Source organism: Penaeus chinensis, chromosome 14 (genome assembly GCF_019202785.1).
Source record: "Penaeus chinensis breed Huanghai No. 1 chromosome 14, ASM1920278v2, whole genome shotgun sequence".
Lineage (NCBI taxonomy): Eukaryota > Metazoa > Arthropoda > Malacostraca > Decapoda > Penaeidae > Penaeus > Penaeus chinensis.
The window spans coordinates 19,501,965-19,519,464 of NC_061832.1; the positions used below are offsets into that span (position 1 = coordinate 19,501,965).

At 39.7% G+C, this 17,500-nt stretch overlaps 1 protein-coding gene across 2 annotated transcripts in view; it reads left to right on the forward strand.

Moving 5' to 3' along the window:
- LOC125032121 (matrix metalloproteinase-14-like) overlaps positions 1–11,437 on the forward strand; it is a 23,742-nt gene extending 12,305 nt beyond the window's left edge. Inside the window, exons 2-13 of one of the 2 annotated variants that reach the window (XM_047623136.1) lie at positions 2,662–2,766; positions 3,376–3,508; positions 3,966–4,066; positions 4,594–4,798; positions 5,174–5,322; positions 6,024–6,198; positions 6,350–6,486; positions 6,931–7,071; positions 7,240–7,383; positions 7,646–7,759; positions 8,013–8,082; positions 10,289–11,437. In XM_047623136.1, the coding sequence (XP_047479092.1) occupies positions 2,662–2,766; positions 3,376–3,508; positions 3,966–4,066; positions 4,594–4,798; positions 5,174–5,322; positions 6,024–6,198; positions 6,350–6,486; positions 6,931–7,071; positions 7,240–7,383; positions 7,646–7,759; positions 8,013–8,082; positions 10,289–10,539 (1,725 nt within the window). In that variant the 3' untranslated portion in view covers positions 10,540–11,437. Of the gene's footprint in view, positions 1–2,661; positions 2,767–3,375; positions 3,509–3,965; positions 4,067–4,593; positions 4,799–5,173; positions 5,323–6,023; positions 6,199–6,349; positions 6,487–6,930; positions 7,072–7,239; positions 7,384–7,645; positions 7,760–8,012; positions 8,083–9,786; positions 10,263–10,288 lie in introns of those variants that run through there. The other variant, XM_047623137.1, reaches the window with a different exon arrangement.
- Positions 11,438–17,500: the final 6,063 nt, after the last annotated feature.

Sequence of the window (17,500 nt, forward strand, 5' to 3'; positions counted from 1 at the left end):
TTCATCCATCTCAGCTGATTCGGGTTCGCCTTGGCATCTAGTTGATTCTCTCTTTCTCCCTCTCGGTTCCATCTTCCGGTTTGTTTCTATTCATTTCGGTTCACAAGGGTTCTTTGTTTTTTTTCTGTCTGTCACTTTCTGTCTCTGTCTCTGTCTCTGTCTGTCTGTCTCGGTCTCTCTCCCTGTCCCTGCCCCTCTCCTGCTCGCTCTCTCTCTCTCTCTCTCTCTCTCTCTCTCTCTCTCTCTCTCTCTCTCTCTCTCTCTCTCTCTCTCTCTCTCTCTCTCTCTCTCTCTATCTATCTATCTATCTATCTCTCTCCCCCCCCCCCCTCTCTCTCTCTCTCTCTCTCTCTCTCTCTCTCTCTCTCTCTCTCTCTCTCTCTCTCTCTCTCTCTCTCTCTCTCTCTCTCTCTCTCTCTCTCTTTGTTTCTTGTCCATATCTGCCTGTTTTATTCTGTTTGTACAGTAACCGCCCCGGAAACGGTACAGTTAGCCGTTTCCTCTCTCTGGAGTATGATTTAAAACAATGAAAATTAGTTTTATCAGACTATCACGGTATATTAGAACCGTTTGAAAACACGGCATCTTTCAGTTTATCTCGCCTCAGTCCTATGACCTTTATCAACCTTTTCCTTTGTTTTTCTTCTTCTTTTTCTGCTGCTTCTTCTTCTTTTTCTCCTCCTCATCCTCCTCCTTCTCGATCTCATCTTATTTTTTGTTGGTTTTGTCCCTTTTAGCTATTTTTTTTCCTTCTATGATTTTTTTTTTATTATTCCTTGTTGCTCTATTTTCTTTCCTCGCTTTCTCTTTCCTCTCTCTGTTACGCAACCTGTTTCTATGTCCTCTATCTCACCTTCAACCCAGCCATCCACAATTCTACTTTTTTAACTCCACACAATTCTTTTTTCAGCACGAGAAATGTATGAATTATTGCGGAAATAGGTCCCTAATAACTGTAAAGAAGTTCAATAAAAGTTGTATGAATTTATACAATGACATCGTTTTTTATTGCTGTATGTTATTTTCGTGGGATGTGGACGTGAGGCGTGGGTTTGAGCTTGTAATGTAAATACAGATTCTGATATGACACAGCAGATAACATTGTTTCGAGTATTTTACGAAATTTACAATGACTTGTTGGATTACCCCTAATATTTTCTTTTTTTTCTCATACCCCCTCCCCTAAAATGATAAGTAACTATTGCCTTTTTGGATTCTGCGATGAAACATTACACGTTTTCACTTTTCTCAATACCTGCAATTATTTGACTATCTGTAACACGGAAATAGTTAATGAAACCTTTATTGGTTTTCCGAGGACATCCTGCTAACCATACAACTGGCTGCCTGGCCCTCTCGTATCAATTTGTGGCGAGCGTTTAGCAAAAACAATTGCGGATACGTCTTGTCGTGGGAGTAATTAAATGTTTGGCGATAATGACCTTTGCTATTGACAATGATGTTTCCAAGGAGGATTATTTTCAAGGTGAATTTTAGAGATATCTGTGGTTGCTTGCGTTTAGATGTGTGTATATATCATGCACTGTATAGTTAAATCCTGTCTATTCATTATCTATTCATATGCATACAAACATATATGTGTGTATGTGTCTACGTGCGTGTATGTATGTATGTATCAATGTATGAACGTATGTATGTATGTATGCGTATATGTATATGTATATATATATGTGTGTGTGTGTGTGTGTGTGTATGTATGTAAAGTTAAACATTCGCACGCACACACACAGTAATACTAATCGATGATGAGAAAGAAAGCTGTTTGTTGTGTAGGCTCACGGGGTAACCATGACTTCAGATCACCCAACCAACAACGCCTTGACAGCAGCTTGATATATATATGTTGTATGGCCGCCTGGCTTACCCCTTCCTCGTATACTCCTTTTCTTTTGGGAAATTCCCGCGCGCCCTTTTAGAAACAATTACGCCGCAGATGATCCAGTCCTTTGATGCGGCAGATCATTCGAGATGGAGAGAATGATTAATGTAAACAGGAAATTATGTTGATAAGCGCTTACCCTACCTCCGTAATTAATCATTGAGTGCATGGCTGATCCTTTACAAGGACCCGCAGCCTACGCGTTTCCCGGAAGTGGTGAAGCTCTGACCATACAACATGCTGTTTGGTGTGCAGGCTGTTCTGTCGGGCGACCTTGCACCCACCAGTCGGGAATGGGGACAGTTTTTTTTTTTTTTTTTTTGGGGGGGGGGAGGGGAGGGGAGGGGACGAAATTTGCGATACATAATTCTTGGCAATGTTCCTGGGTGGTGTGGGGAAGGGAGGGGGAAGGGGGGCGGGAGGGATTGTTTGCAGTAAGGAGCAAGTTTTTATTTTTTCTGTCTCTCTCTCTCTCTCTTTATCTCTCTCTCTCTCTCTCTCTCTCTCTCTCTCTCTCTCTCTCTCTCTCTCTCTCTCTCTCTCTCTCTCTCTCTCTCTCTCTCTCTCTTTCTCTCACTCTCTCTCTCTCTCTCTCTCTCTCTCCTATCTCTCTCTATCTCACGCTCTCTCTCTCTTATCATATTGATAGACAGTGGTAGACCGAGAAGTATGTAAACAGAAAGGTAGATTTTTAAAGATCCTGCGAAATGCACATGAATGCAATGAGACCAACAACTAATCGGACTTTTCCTCTCCAACAGATGTATTTAGCAAGATTTGGTTACCTGGCCCCGACAGCGACCAACCCACAGTCAGGAGCTCTTTTGTCAGAGGAAACTGTCACAGATGCTGTCAAGGAATTCCAGGTGAGTTCAACAATAGCAGGGATGTTTGTTTGCAAGAAATAATGTGCGAGAAATAAGCGACACATTCACCTCCAGTTAAAAACGCAGGTTGGTTCATGACGTGAAATATATTGATGCTTCGTTAACCAAGGGAATTTTATAGCCTTTCTGTGACGAGGCGCTTCAGAAGCCAAAAACAAGGGAATGTAAATTCTTAGATATTTATGACTTCCATTGTGTTTCTGTAAGGGATTTGATCAGATGAACGTAATAACGATATAATTTCTATAAAAATATACATATGCGTCTACGTTCACTTAGCAAAGTAAACATTACGGACATATATATTTACTTGCTAGTAAACTTTAAACAGTCTTTATAATTCTAAGAGCAAACATACCTGTAGTGGTATAAAAATCTCAGCCTCATTCATCCTTTGTCTTTTTGTATATATAAAAATCATGTAATTGTTATATTCCGTATCCCACATCATTTTTTTAACAATCTTATCACCATTACATTCAGTATCCCTCATCATTTTTTTTTTTTAAATCCTATTTTCATTAAATTCCGTATCCCTCGTCATTTTTTAAAACTCCTATTTACCGTTACATTTCGTATTCCTCGTAGGCCTTTGCTGGACTTAACCAAACGGGCGAAATGGACGAAGAAACAGTGAAGATGATGAACACCCCAAGATGCGGCGTCAAGGACAAGGTCGGATACGGGTCGGACGCGCGCAAGAAGAGATACGCGCTGCAAGGTACGTTTTTGTCGTGAGCTCAACGGATGTATTTCTGGTTTACTTATCGATTTGTTTGATTTAGTGATCTATTTTTTTTTTTTTTTATTGGACGGTTTGTTTATTTCATTTTTATGGATTCTTTACTAAACTGAAGGTTAGATTGAGTTGCATGATGGTCCTGATCGATGTAGCAACATGCATCATTGACTTTATAATCAAGTGTAAAAAACGTGTGTGTGTGTGTGTGTGTGTGTGTGTGTGTGTGTGTGTGTGTGTGTGTGTGTGTGTGTGTCTGTCTGTCTGTCTGTCTGTCTGTCTGTCTGTCTGTCTGTCTGTCTGTCTGTCTGTCTGTCTGTCTGTATGTATGTATGGATGGATGTAATGTATCTATGTTCCTGCATCTGTTCTAATAAATAAGAACAAACCCAGTCAGCTAGAGCTCCCCCTACAAGCAATTAACAAGCGCCTCCTCCAGGTTCCAGGTGGCGCGTGCGAGATCTGAACTACAGGATCACGAAGTACCCGCGCGGCCTCACCAAGGCTTCGGTCGACAGAGAGATTGCCGCCGCTTTCAAGGTCGGTCTTGCTCTTACGCTAAATTTCCTGTTTCTCTACGCACTGACTCATACATTCACACGTTTACTCGCTGATTCACAGTCACGTACACCGACATGAATACGCACATGAACAGGTACATGTACACGCACACGGGTACAAATACATACACGCAGGTAATGCATACGTACACGGAGAAAGAGATACTTGCGCATACACGTATATGATTTTAATACAATGGATAACCACAGATGATTCCATTACTCAAAGTCTAAAATAAGCTGCAATATGATAATAGCACACTTATCCACGCTTCTCGACCGAGCGCGCGCAACTTTACGCAAAACGTACGCTATTGTTTAACACACCAAAAACACTCACATAGAGAAGGCAAAGGAATTATATAATCTTGTTTACCATACTGAAACATCCCTTATCATAATCAAGACTAGTAGAAAACATGAAGAAATTTTTTTTAAATAGGATAGAAAATGAAGTTAATCTAGTGATTCCAACGCTATAATCGCGCTCCTTTCCCGTGTCTTCAGGTGTGGTCCGACGTGACCGAGCTGTCTTTCACGCCCGTCACCTCAGGCAAGGTGCACATCGAGATCCGCTTCGAGAAGGGCGAGCACGGCGACGGCGACCCCTTCGACGGTCCTGGGGGCACCCTCGCCCACGCCTACTTCCCGATTTATGGAGGAGACGCCCACTTCGATGACACGGAGGCCTGGACTATTGACTCTTATAGAGGTAAGGGGCGGATGCTCGCCCGCTCTGTTGGTCCGTGTGTCTGCCTGTCACTCGGTTCTGTCTGCCTCCTCCTCCCTCTGCTTTGTCTTTCCCTTTTTCTCTTCTTTTTCTCCCCCACTCCCACTACTTCTACCTCTCCCTCCACCTCTTCCTCTCCTTCCCCTTCCCCCTCTCCCTCTCCCTCTCCCTCTCCCTCTCCCTCTCCCTCTCCCTCTCCCTCTCCCTCTCCCTCTCCCTCTCCCTCTCCCTCTCCCTCTCCCTCTCCCTCTCCCTCTACATACCACAGAATAAATTTTGAAAACTAAGTTACATATAGAATCATAAAGAACAACAATAATAGAACCATAAATTAACCTAATGACGGCTTTCCTCCAGGTACAAACATGTTCCAAGTCGCCGCACACGAATTTGGACACTCCCTCGGCTTGTCTCACTCCGACGTTCGTTCCTCCCTCATGGCGCCCTTCTACCGCGGCTACGAGCCCAGCTTCGTGCTGGACCAGGACGATCTGAACGGCATCCAGGTACGGTGGGCGTGCATTGTAATACACACCTGCATATACATATATACATTATTGTGCATATGCATATATAGGGTATGTATGTATTCGCGTATAAAAAACACTGACATATATGTCTGTGTGTGTGTTTATGTGAGTGTATGATATATATATACGCATATAATACATATATTCGAGCACACATTTTATTTGTGTTCATGTGCGTTTAGTTGAAATGCCTGCCTTAGCATTTCTCAACTTGATTTCAACTTTAATGAGAATCTTGGCATTGTTCGATTCTGTGCAATATTTTTTCATCAATAACTAACTCATTTGAACAATGTACTAGGCGAAAAATGTTTCAAACAAGAATTGTATTTGTTATCTTTGGAGAACTATAATGTAAAATCACGACGTAAACTGAAAACTTCACCTCTAATGCTCACCGCCAAGCGTAACATCAAAGTCTGGGGACCGCCTATCATGGCACTAGATTTGAGGAAAGTGCCATAGGTCGTGCTGCCAGTCCTAGCAGTAGATGAAATTATCTACCTCCCTTTAAACCCAAGATTTTAAGAGAGCGAGATCCAGGACGTAATCCACTCATGCTGTTCATAATTTCCCTCCTCCCACATTATTTGGAATATCCCTTCACCCGCACTATCGCCGATTTCCCTCCAGCTACACTGTTCGTGAATTCCCCTCATGTAAACCCCCAATTCCAGGCTCTGTATGGCAAGAAGACCACGAAGCCAACCCCGGCAACCCTTCGCCCGCCCACCATCGGCGGAGGCAGCACGGACGACGGCGAAACCGGACAACCCAGCAGCGTGCTATGCGGAGACCCGTCCATCGACGCCGTCGTCACCATGTCCGACCAGAACACATACGTTTTCAAAGGTAAACGAGTCGGGATTCACGTTGCGGTTCGAGTTATTTTTGTTATCAAACGTTGCAATTGGAATGCTTGTTGATATCACATATCGTAATTATCTTTATAATTGATGGATCATAGAATATATTAACAATATGACTTGCTTTTTATCACAAGGTTCACGTTACTGGAGACTCACAGAGAAGGGCGTTGACAGCGGGTACCCGAAATCTATCTCTCAAGACTGGGACGGACTCCCTTCGAATATCGACGCTGCATTTACCTGGACCAACGGCAAGACATACTTCTTCAGGGTAAGAAGATGCCAGTGTGCTCTGTAGTCGAAGCAAAAATATATGTTGCTTCAGAAGATTTTTTTTACGAAGAGGGAGACACTGTATATACACATATAGTAAGAGTATTTTTTTCCGGATGAGTAGACGCTGTTTATATGGTCCACGTATATTTTGACGTTCTTTTTTTTCAAAAGAGATGTATGTTTATATGTATATTTTATCAGGACGGATAAGACATACATGTGATATATTTTTTACTCTGACCAAAAACACGGACACAATAACATATATACAAAGATGATATAAAACACATATACAGCGATAAAGGAAACAATAAACCGTAAAACTATATTATCTCCTCTATTATCGTGGAAATGACATCGCAATACCACCTAAACGTAAATACGCCTGTTTCCCCTACGCCGAAGAGGAGAGGCACTAACCAGACACTTCTCTCCTCAGGGTGGCGAGTATTGGCGGTTCTCGGACCTAAAGATGGACGCTGACTACCCCAAGCAGATCAGCAAGGGCTTCTCTGGTATTCCTGATGACATTGACGCAGCTTTCGTTTGGTCTGGAAACGGAAAGATCTATTTCTTCAAGGTAATTGGTGGTGGTCAGTCTAGGACCTGATTAGTTTGTAGGCGAGTTTAAAGGTTTAAAGAGTCTGAGTATTATCAATAAAAAAATATAAAAGTTATCAAAAATAATATCATTTAACGTTAATGAATACCCCCTTACAATAACATCATTCCATTTTTTCTTTCCCAGGGTTCAAAATACTGGCGCTTTGACCCCACCCAGCGACCCCCGGTGAAGGAGAGTTACCCCAAGCCCATTTCCAACTGGGAAGGTCTGCCCAACTCTATCGATGACGCCCTTCAGTATTCCAACGGCTACACGTACTTCTTCAAGGTAGGGCGTGAGAGAGGATTCGATTTAGTTTTTGTTTATTTATGTATATTTAGGGTGTATGTTGTGAATTTTTTTTTCAAGAGGTGTGGTTTTATTGACTAAGTAATTCTCATCTGTGTTCCCGATTTCATTTTGTTTTGTCTTCATAAAACTGACGAAGCTCAGAAATAAGCTGCATTCGAAACGTATCACGTCCCACGCATTACATCTACATCAAAATATTATTGGCAATAATGATAAACTTTAATTACAAAAATTTCAGAACGGTAACTACTGGCGATTCAACGACCGGCGATTCAAAGTCGACTCTGCAGACCCCGCCTTCCCGCGCCCTGCTGGCTACTGGTGGTTTGGCTGCCCTGCCTCCGGGTCTCAGGTTCGTTCTTCGCTCGTGTGTTCGATGTTAGATACGTTACCTTCTTTGTGTATGTCATTTCGGTTGTTTTCGTATATGTACAGGCAATATTTGTTGTTTTTTTATTTTTGTGTATCATCTCGCTTGTTTGTTTGTGTTATTCATATATTATCAAAGGAAAGTCATTCGTCGTAACAAGTTTCTGTTCGTAAAGAATCATATCAGAACCCCGTATGTGTTGGAGTAGTTAGTTACAGTGTATATTTGGTAACAGATGGACGCCACTCAGACCGGGACTACAGACCCCTTGGCCGATGAAGCCCATGATGACACTTTCGACGCTGGTAAGTGTAGATGAATCGCATTTTAAGGTTTTGCAAAGAAAAAGCTTGTTAGTTTTTTAAGGAATACGCTCTATGCATATATATGTACGTATATATAATGTATGTATATGTATATTTCACATACACAAGTACTCGGATGTATATGTGTATGTTTATGTATATGTGCACGTATATGTATGTGTTTGTTCAATGCTAATTTGATTATTGCATTGTCGGTAACTGAGGTCAATTTTGAGTCGGCCTTAACATGATCTATATTTAGAATTAATTAAATTTCATCACGCATGTCTCCGTGTACCAGTGACCTCAAAGATGACAATCTAATCAAATTTATCCTTTCATGCTAAAGTGAGGCTTGGTAGGTAGAAGTACAGTAGGGTTTCCAGTGTGCTTATTAAATTTTCATTGTATTTTTTATACATGTTCCTAATCTTTATACAAGAAGCATATTCTTTGTTATGGAAGAAGACTGCAATTTACTCTTTTTTTTAATGGTGCAATGTCTAGTATTGTTTTCATTGGAATGATATTTGAAAATCCTTATATTATGAAGCATGTTTATGTTGCATGTGTAGAACGGTTGATTATTTTTCCCCTTGTGTTTTCTCAGTGTCCTTTAAGCCTCCTTTTAGGCTACAAGTCTTTCATAATGAAACTTATCAATAATAGAAATAAACGCAGCATATACCAAAGCACTTTGATTAAAAAATCTGAAACTGTAAATAAACTATTTAGATTTTTTTTTAATGTATACATACTTTAGATAAAAATAATAATAATACGAATAGTTGCATTAACATCGTTCATCAGCAATGCTTCACTATGCTAAAGTATTAACAAAGTAATTAACTATTTTGTTTCAATTTTTATTTACTAACGTAATTCAGATACAATCTTAATTACTGGTTTACTCTCAACCTATCTTTTGTTATTATAATGTTTAATGACGAGATACCCATATCATATTTCCTCGTAACTCTCATTCTTTTTGTATACCTCTGCTTCCACAATAGTTTACGATTGTGACGATAGAAACACGTAGGATACACTTATCCATCCCAAAGCAATACAAATGTGCAAAGAGAACATGACCTCGTAGTATAAATTTGGTCTTCTTTTACTAATGTGAATTCGCTGTGTGAAAATATATATCCACGCTGCTACGATACGCAAGTCATTTTGGGAAAGACGATAAACCTGGATTCATCTCGATTAGCGTTTGTCATTTGTTTCTTTGGTGCTCTAAGTTGATATACACTCACACTGTGTATGGGATATGTTGCTGGTTGTTTTTCCCTTCCAGTAATTGTCTTTCAGTATTTTTTGTTCTTCAGTCAAGATGGATCCAGTGATTCCCAAAGTAACTGTAGAAATACGGTCGTATATTTCTATTAACTAATAATGATACTACTACTCCTAGTCTACTACATTCACTATTAATGATAATGAGTCATAATAATAATAATAATAATAATAATAATAATAATAATAATAATAATAATAGATAATAGATAACAGCAGTAATATATGTAAATAAAACAACATTGAAAGAAAACTTCTCTACTAACGCATTAAACATATACCATTTCCTGCATGCCGTTCCTCCCTTGCCTTCTATGCCTGTCTCCCTCCATCTTCCTCCCTTTGGCTATTTTGAATGGCAAAGTAGGTGGCGCTGTGGTGACTATATCTTCTGTATGGTAGTTTCAGGCTAAAGAGGCAGCAACGCTAACTACCACGAGTGAACAACCCACTTGTGGTACTGAACCGCCGCTGCCTTTTAAAAAAAAATAACTGCAGTGGACGTGGCGAGGAGTGGACTTGGCCTCAAACACCACCAATTCAGGCTTCGTTCGTCTCGTCTGCCGCTTCTTGCTAACCTGCTCCTTTGCTCCTCCCGCTGCTCCTCGCCTATTTTGCTTCACCTCATGTGATATTTGTGGCCATGGAAGTTAGAGATAATGGGTTTAGCTTACTCATTCAAATTACGGAATGTGCTGATGGGGGAAAATATTGTTTTTTTGTGTTTATATTTGGTTTCTTAATGTGGGAGTCATTACAAAGGTGTTTATACATATATATATATACATATATATATCGTAAACAGAAAAACGCAAAAAAACATAAACTTTTTATTTACAAAATGCTATAAACATCCCGAGCTTTAAGATTACCCCTTGTGTTTACCGTGACTACCTCTCCTCAGACGGCTCAGAAGACTATATAGACAGCAACAATTGGCTGACTCCACGTGTCGCGGGCTCGAGGAGCGTTGGCTACAGGCTAAGCGGAGCCCCCTTCGAACACCCTGGCGGTCTCAGCTGCCCTCACTTTCTCTCTTGTCTTTGTCCTTCAGTCCTTCTGCTGGATGTAATCGGAGTGGTTATTGGCTACTGTGAAGTGTCGTCCAAAAGACAGTTGTTGTTGTTCTTTTTTCAATCTTCTTCTCTGAAGTAGTGATCTAGGATGAAAATGCAATAATTATGATTTTTGTTTTAGAAAACATTTTTTTTGTAAATACATACATACACACACACACACATCCAGGATGAGTATTAGGTTATGGATTATGAGAATCTCTAATGATCTCGTGCTCATCAACTCTTAATGTCTTAAAATCAATACCAATCTCATAATGTTATTGAAACCCATTTTACCTATATTGTTACATGTCCTGTAAGGCTGATTACTTAGCATCCTGACATACATTACATATATATGAGCTATATTTGCATGTAATACTAATATGAGCGACATGATATAGTGCAGTTGGGGCTCTGACATGTCCTCACTAAATGGATCTGTTTGGAGAAAAGATATGAACTATTGCTGTTAACATATTAAAGACTTCACAATATTACACTTTCCTTGGAATTTTCTTCTTTTTTAATTTGTAAAATTCAATATCAAACCTAGAATATTTTTCCTAATATAAATGTTATTTATCACTACACATGCAAATATTCAACGAAGTACCTTAAATCTGTTATGTGAAATAATCATAGACTCGCATTTAGTCACATCATATTCACTAGATACATTTCACAGACAAAATACTTTGGTGGTCAGTTCATTCTGTTGGTCATAATATGACTGTATTATGAATTGCAGTATAATTTAAGTTTCTGTGAGTTTCGTATGCGTTTTCACCTGTTGTGAATTGAAGGTAAAAGAACAGGTTTTTAATTTGTAGTTTATAAGATCCAAAAAAGGCATTATGTTTGTTGTGCTAAGACTTTCTATTGCTAGTAGTCTTAGGAGTATCAATCATGTTTTAGAATTCTGGTGTAAATATTTGTACAAAGCTGAGAGAGTGATATTCTTCAGTGTGAATTAAATATATGTGATTAACACAGTTCTTTTGTTATTTATATTCCTACCAAAGAATATTCCATTTATCCCATTTTCTTCTTGAATAAAGAATAAGTAAAATATGGTGTTTGTTTGAAAACCTTTTAGCAGCGTGCCATGAACTTTAACTATATTTTCTGTATTAAGAGAATCGCAAAAAAAGTCCAATTTTTCATTACTTTTTCTCTCTCAAACCCATGGATTCATTAATATTTTACCTACAAGATTTTTCTCTCTTCGTATTCACCTCCTCTGATAACCTATCTAAATCTGTATCTATATTCATTCTTTTATGTTTGCCACAATGCTTACCTATATTATTTCTTCGAAATCCCCCCCCCCCCCTTCCAATCTCATGCTCTTTGTTGCTGCGAGGGGCTTAGGAGACTAGGACCTAATGCTGGAATTATCCCTATCTTGGGCCTCAACCCTCAACTCCACTAATTTTATATGTCTTTTTCCCTCCCCCCTTTTAGTTTCCCTCTCTTCCCCAGCCCCTTCTACTATCTATTTCCTAAGGTGTGAGAGCCGTGTTGAAAGGATGAAAGGCTAATGTGTGCCAGTCATGAACGGCCTGGGGTGGTAATGGGCACGGTATTCCCTTTTATTTGTCTAGCCATTACCTCTCAAAGCGGCCCTGAGGGATGGGCGGTTTCTCTCCCCAACATACTCTAAGTTTACCGTGGCCGATAAGGAAGACTTTATGCCATTATTTGGGCTAATGAGGCTTATCCCTTCATCAAATTGCTCCCCTGATTGAAATTCTCCCGGTTCTCAGACTCCAGGCTCTCCTTTGACCACCACTCACTACACTGCTACTACTATCTCCTCCTCGATACTTGCTATCACAGCATCCACCAAGCTCAATTCTCAACCTCCAGAAGACGTTCCTCCTCTCCTAGCAACCTCTACTTCATCTCCACTCCCAAAACTTTCTTCATCAACAACCCCATCCCTCTCTCTAACTACTCGTCCTTCTACTACCCCCCCCCCCCTCTACAAACATCTTAAATACTGTATTTAACCCAGCCAAATGGGACCGATTTTTTGTGATCCCTCCCAAAGCTCCTTACTTTGACAACACTCTCCTCTTCCAGCAATGCCTTCAAAAACATATAGGCAAAGTTTCCTTCCGCAGCCGCCCAGATCGTTCCTGCCTTGTCCCAGTTACATCCGACTCCCAAGCTAAAGCATTATCAACCCTAAATGACTTCATTGGCAATCCCATTCTTGCCCATCCTCATCCCTCCGCTAATGCCTGTACCGGAACTGTCTCTATCTCTCCGACAAACTGTCCTGTCTGTTACAAAAAATGGACTATAATGCAGTATTAGTACAATGTTACACCTTTCCCCCTAGAGGCCGCCGTAAGTCCCCCACGAATATCGCTAAGATTACCTTCCGTAGGCATGACCTCCCCCTTCAAGTTTACATTGGCGGAGAATCTTCCTTTTCCGACCATATCAACCAATCTTATATATCCAAAGTGCCAGAATTGTTGGCGTCTAGGCCATCCTGCCAAACACTGCCGTTCCACAGCCCGATACCCTCTTTGCCCCCAACCTGGTCATAATCGATGAAACTGCTCCGCACATGTGCCAGTTGTGGCGGCTTCCACAATGTATTTTAGTGGGGCTACCCTATTTACAAGTTTGAGTCTGAAGTGGCAACTCACTTTTTGCGAAGCCAGACAGGAAACGCGTCGACCATGTTTCTATCTTATTCCCTACTCCAATAATCGCTCTACCCCTCCCCTTTCCTTCCAAGACGTTTCTGCATCTCCCCCAGCATCTCCTCACCCCACGTCTACACCCTCCCTCTCCCAGTCAAATTATTTTGCCATTCTAACTTCAGATGCCCCAATTTCCTCCACTGTTCCAAACGTTCTAAACACTACTTCCCTGGAACAGTTGAGGAATTATATTTCAGTACACTTGCTTGGTACCACTTTTGTACATCTGGCAGCCACTTCTATGTAAACATGGCAAAAAATATATAAATGAGGCGAAAATCCTAGAATGTTATTGACAGAATATATATGACCAATAAGTGTATTTGTATCTGTTTTTTTGGATCTTTCGTTTTCTTCACACAAGTGATAACAAAAACTGTATATGTATATATATATATATATATTTTTTTTTTCTTTCTTTCTTTTTTGCGATTTCATGGAATTGTTGGTTTATTGAAATATCAATACTTATGGCATTTCCTGTCTTTCAACACAGCAAGCATCAATTATAGTTGCATATTTCTTGAAACACGATAACGCTTCATTCTTTAAACATATAGCTATGGCAGCTAAATCAAATAATAATATTGGCAAAATCACTGATACCTTTGTAAATGCTTCTCGTGGGCTATGGCTACACCATTTAGTATCCGCTAGCCGAACTAATGAATTGACTAGATGTTTTCTTTCCATCACTAAACACTTAAATAAACAGAAAACACACTACATTATATTCTTCATTACCGAACATTATCTGGAAGCAAAACCAATGAAATAGAAGCATTATCATTTTACGTGTGTGTGCGTACGTGCCCGCGTGTGTGCAACATCTATGTAAATACGAAGTTAATGTTTGGTGATAACTAACAAAACATCATGTATAATACGTGTCGGTTAAACTGAATACCCTTTATTTTGTGCTGATCAGTTTTGCTATCAATATTCCTTGGGTCGTGGCGTCATCCTGAGGAGTAGCATCCAAATTCGAACAGCCGAGAAAATACACGTTTGTTTGTTTCAACTCTAGGAACTACTAGCTAGGTGGTTCCAAAGAGGGTAAATATCAAGTGTAAGAACTTAATCCCAATACATGTTCTGTATGATATCTGATATCTTGAAAAAAAATCTTATCCATTTTGGTGAAATGGGCAGGTCATCACGCGCTCTACTTTTATTTGTAATTGATTCAATCTTCATTTCCCTCTGTCAATGCACATCCGTGTACAGTATATGCGTAGGTGTAGATAAAAATGGCACACTTGTGTTTTGTCACAAAATCAAAGTTTTCACATTGCCTTGATATATTTTTTAATTAATAGAATTACTTGTTTTCGTCAGAACCAAACACTAATTCAATAAACAGGAAAATATGCTATGATATCATTTAAGAACATTATCTGAAGGCAAAACAGTAGTAGGGCTACACTGAATGCATGGATGATTGTGTCTATGTGCGTGTGTGCTGAGGAACTGAGGTTATTAAACATTTTATTCTGAATCGTTGGTTTTATAATTCATACACATTTTGAACCCCTTCTCGTGCAAAATACAGCATGTAGTTGACAGAAGAAAAATATATACATCAATTATATATATATATATATATATATATATATATATATATGTGTGTGTGTGTGTGTGTGTGTGTGTGTGTGTGTGTGTGTGTGTGTGTGTCTGTGTGTGTGTGTGTATACATATATTTATATATTTTTTGCAGGGGCTTCATTGAATCGAGTAATTGACAATAATGCTTATTTAATTCGAAGATATTTTTGCTGTCGGTTTATATATTAAAAGGAAAACGGTAATAATTGTATAAAAGAGACCGATACTTTGGTCAGCCATACTTATAATAACAAGCCATAGTTATTCAAAACCTTGTCTAATCCCAGAGACAGAGATGACATGCTTATGTGAGGTCCCGGTTTCCTCCGTAATACTTTCCTTAACCTTTTAGCATAATCTATTAGCTATTGGGAGGTTCTTTCATTAGCCGTTTCCCAAATATTGACAATAACCGCCAAAACACTTTTCATCGGCTTTGCTTGGCCACAGGAGTACTTCCACGTTATTTTGGTCACCGAACCATTTCGTAACTTAACGTGTTTATTGGGCAGTTATCCTGCACGAATATGGGCGAACTGGAGGCGATGTTGGCAATGTCGATTTTTCAACCTCTCTTTGATAACGTTCTGTGATGAATCCTTATCAGCACCCAGTCGTTTTCTTCGCCGTGCAGCTTGTTAGCGGGAGCTGTAGGTTGCGATGGTGAAGGGGCATCCGGAATGAAGGCGGACCTTCAGGGTGGCCCTCCTCCTCCCACATTATTCACCTGTATACCATCTGGTTATTTCAGTGGGAGAGAAATTATTATTATTATTATTATTATTATTATTATTATTATTATTATTATTATTATTATTATTATATATATATATATATATATATATATATATATATATATGAGTCGGCGATCCCGGTTTATGCAAGTAATAGGTCCCATGCCAGTCCCATGCCAGTGTAGCCGTCTGTTGGACACATGGTCCTGCCAACTGTACCCCATGATCCGGCGAGGAGACTTGTTACAAAAGGCATCAAGACGAGACTCCAAGGCACCAGATAACGTCCAGGTTTCGCTTCCATAGAGCATAACTGGTAGTATCAAGGCCTTCTGCATAGGTGAAGATATTTCCAAATGCTTTTGTTGATCGAGTTCATGGCTCCTGCTGCCAGACCAATCCGTCTATTGACTTCTTAGTCTGACAGCCCAGAGATATGGACTACGCTACCAAGGTATGCAAAGCTCTCGGTCACTTCAATGTCCTCAGCATAAGCATGGATCGACTGAACGGGTTCCCCTAACAGGCCCCCAAGGTCCCGAATCCTGGTCTTGTTCCAGGAGACCTCTAGGCCCAAGGGCTTCGCCTCATTGCTAAATGCATCAAGAGCCGCCACCAGTGACTCCAGGCAAAGTCAAGGTCTGACACCTTGATATTGCCTAGTGTTGATCCACACTGACGTTGGGTAGTAGCTCTCCCCGTTACCCAGTCCATGCAGGTGTTGCCTCACCCCTGAATTAACAGGGAAGAAGTTCGACAGCCCCCCCCCCCCCCCACACACAATATTATACAGCACTTTCAGTACCGGTATAAAGGCTTGCTATTGGGCCAATAATCCGTATCCGAATTCCCCTAAGTCTCAGAATCTTCCATAGCGATTCTCGATGCACCGCGTCAAACGCCTTCTTGAGATCGATGTAGGCTGCAAGCAATCCATGACCGAACTCACGACGACTAGGATACGGTCTATTGTGGACTTGCCAGGAGTGAATTCAGACTGCTCCAGTCTCTGGTGCCTTAGTAGGTGGTCGCGGATCCTTTTCAGAAGATATATATATATATATATATATATATATATATATATATATATATATATATATGTGTGTGTGTGTGTATGTGTGTGTGTGTGTGTGTGTATGTATATATATATATATATATATATATATATATATATATATATATATATATATATATATATATTCATATAATGTGCGTGTGTGTGTGTGTGTGTGTATGTGTATAAGGAAAATGTGAAGTAGAGTTAAATTATTGTTTTCTCTAAAGGTTTCGAATGAGTAAAAAAAAATTACACGAAGGCAAAAGTATCAATAACATATAATAAACCGAAGTGTCTCAAAATTCTCCCACATTTTTTTCTTGATTTAACAGGTGTAATCTTATCAGCCCTTATTTTCGCAATTTAAAACCATCACGATAAGATTATCAAGTCTGTAAGCACCAGACTGCGCTATCCTATTGTGCTTAAAAATTAAAGGTATATGTGTACCTTATTTTTGATCCATTATTTTCATTCTAAAGTGATAATGGCGTGATACTCAGTGCCATCTGTAGCCAGGCAGCGCATGTTACATTTCACTAAATAAAAATCAGTATAACGCAGTGAACGTTTTTGTTTGTTTTTTCTGCCAGCGATAGTCGTTCCTTCAGAGTTAAAACTCTGCTGGTGATAGGCTTTTCTTGAAATTCATAACTTCAAAAGGTTGCACCGATGAGAGCCGTTCCTTAAAATTAAAAAAAAAAAAAAACAGAAGTTGGCATCGGTCAGAAACGAATTCGACTTTTTAGTTTGTAAAGGTGGTGTAACTTCTTGTGATTTCTGAGTAAAAAACTGGTAATTTGATGAAATGATATCCTGTCACGCGTTCAATTTACTCATAAACGCATAAAGGAAACAAACTGTTATTTGGTTTGTTTCGTTTCTCTGTCTTGTTTTTTTTCCATGTCCATTATAAGTATCTGAATTTCACTTGTTTTT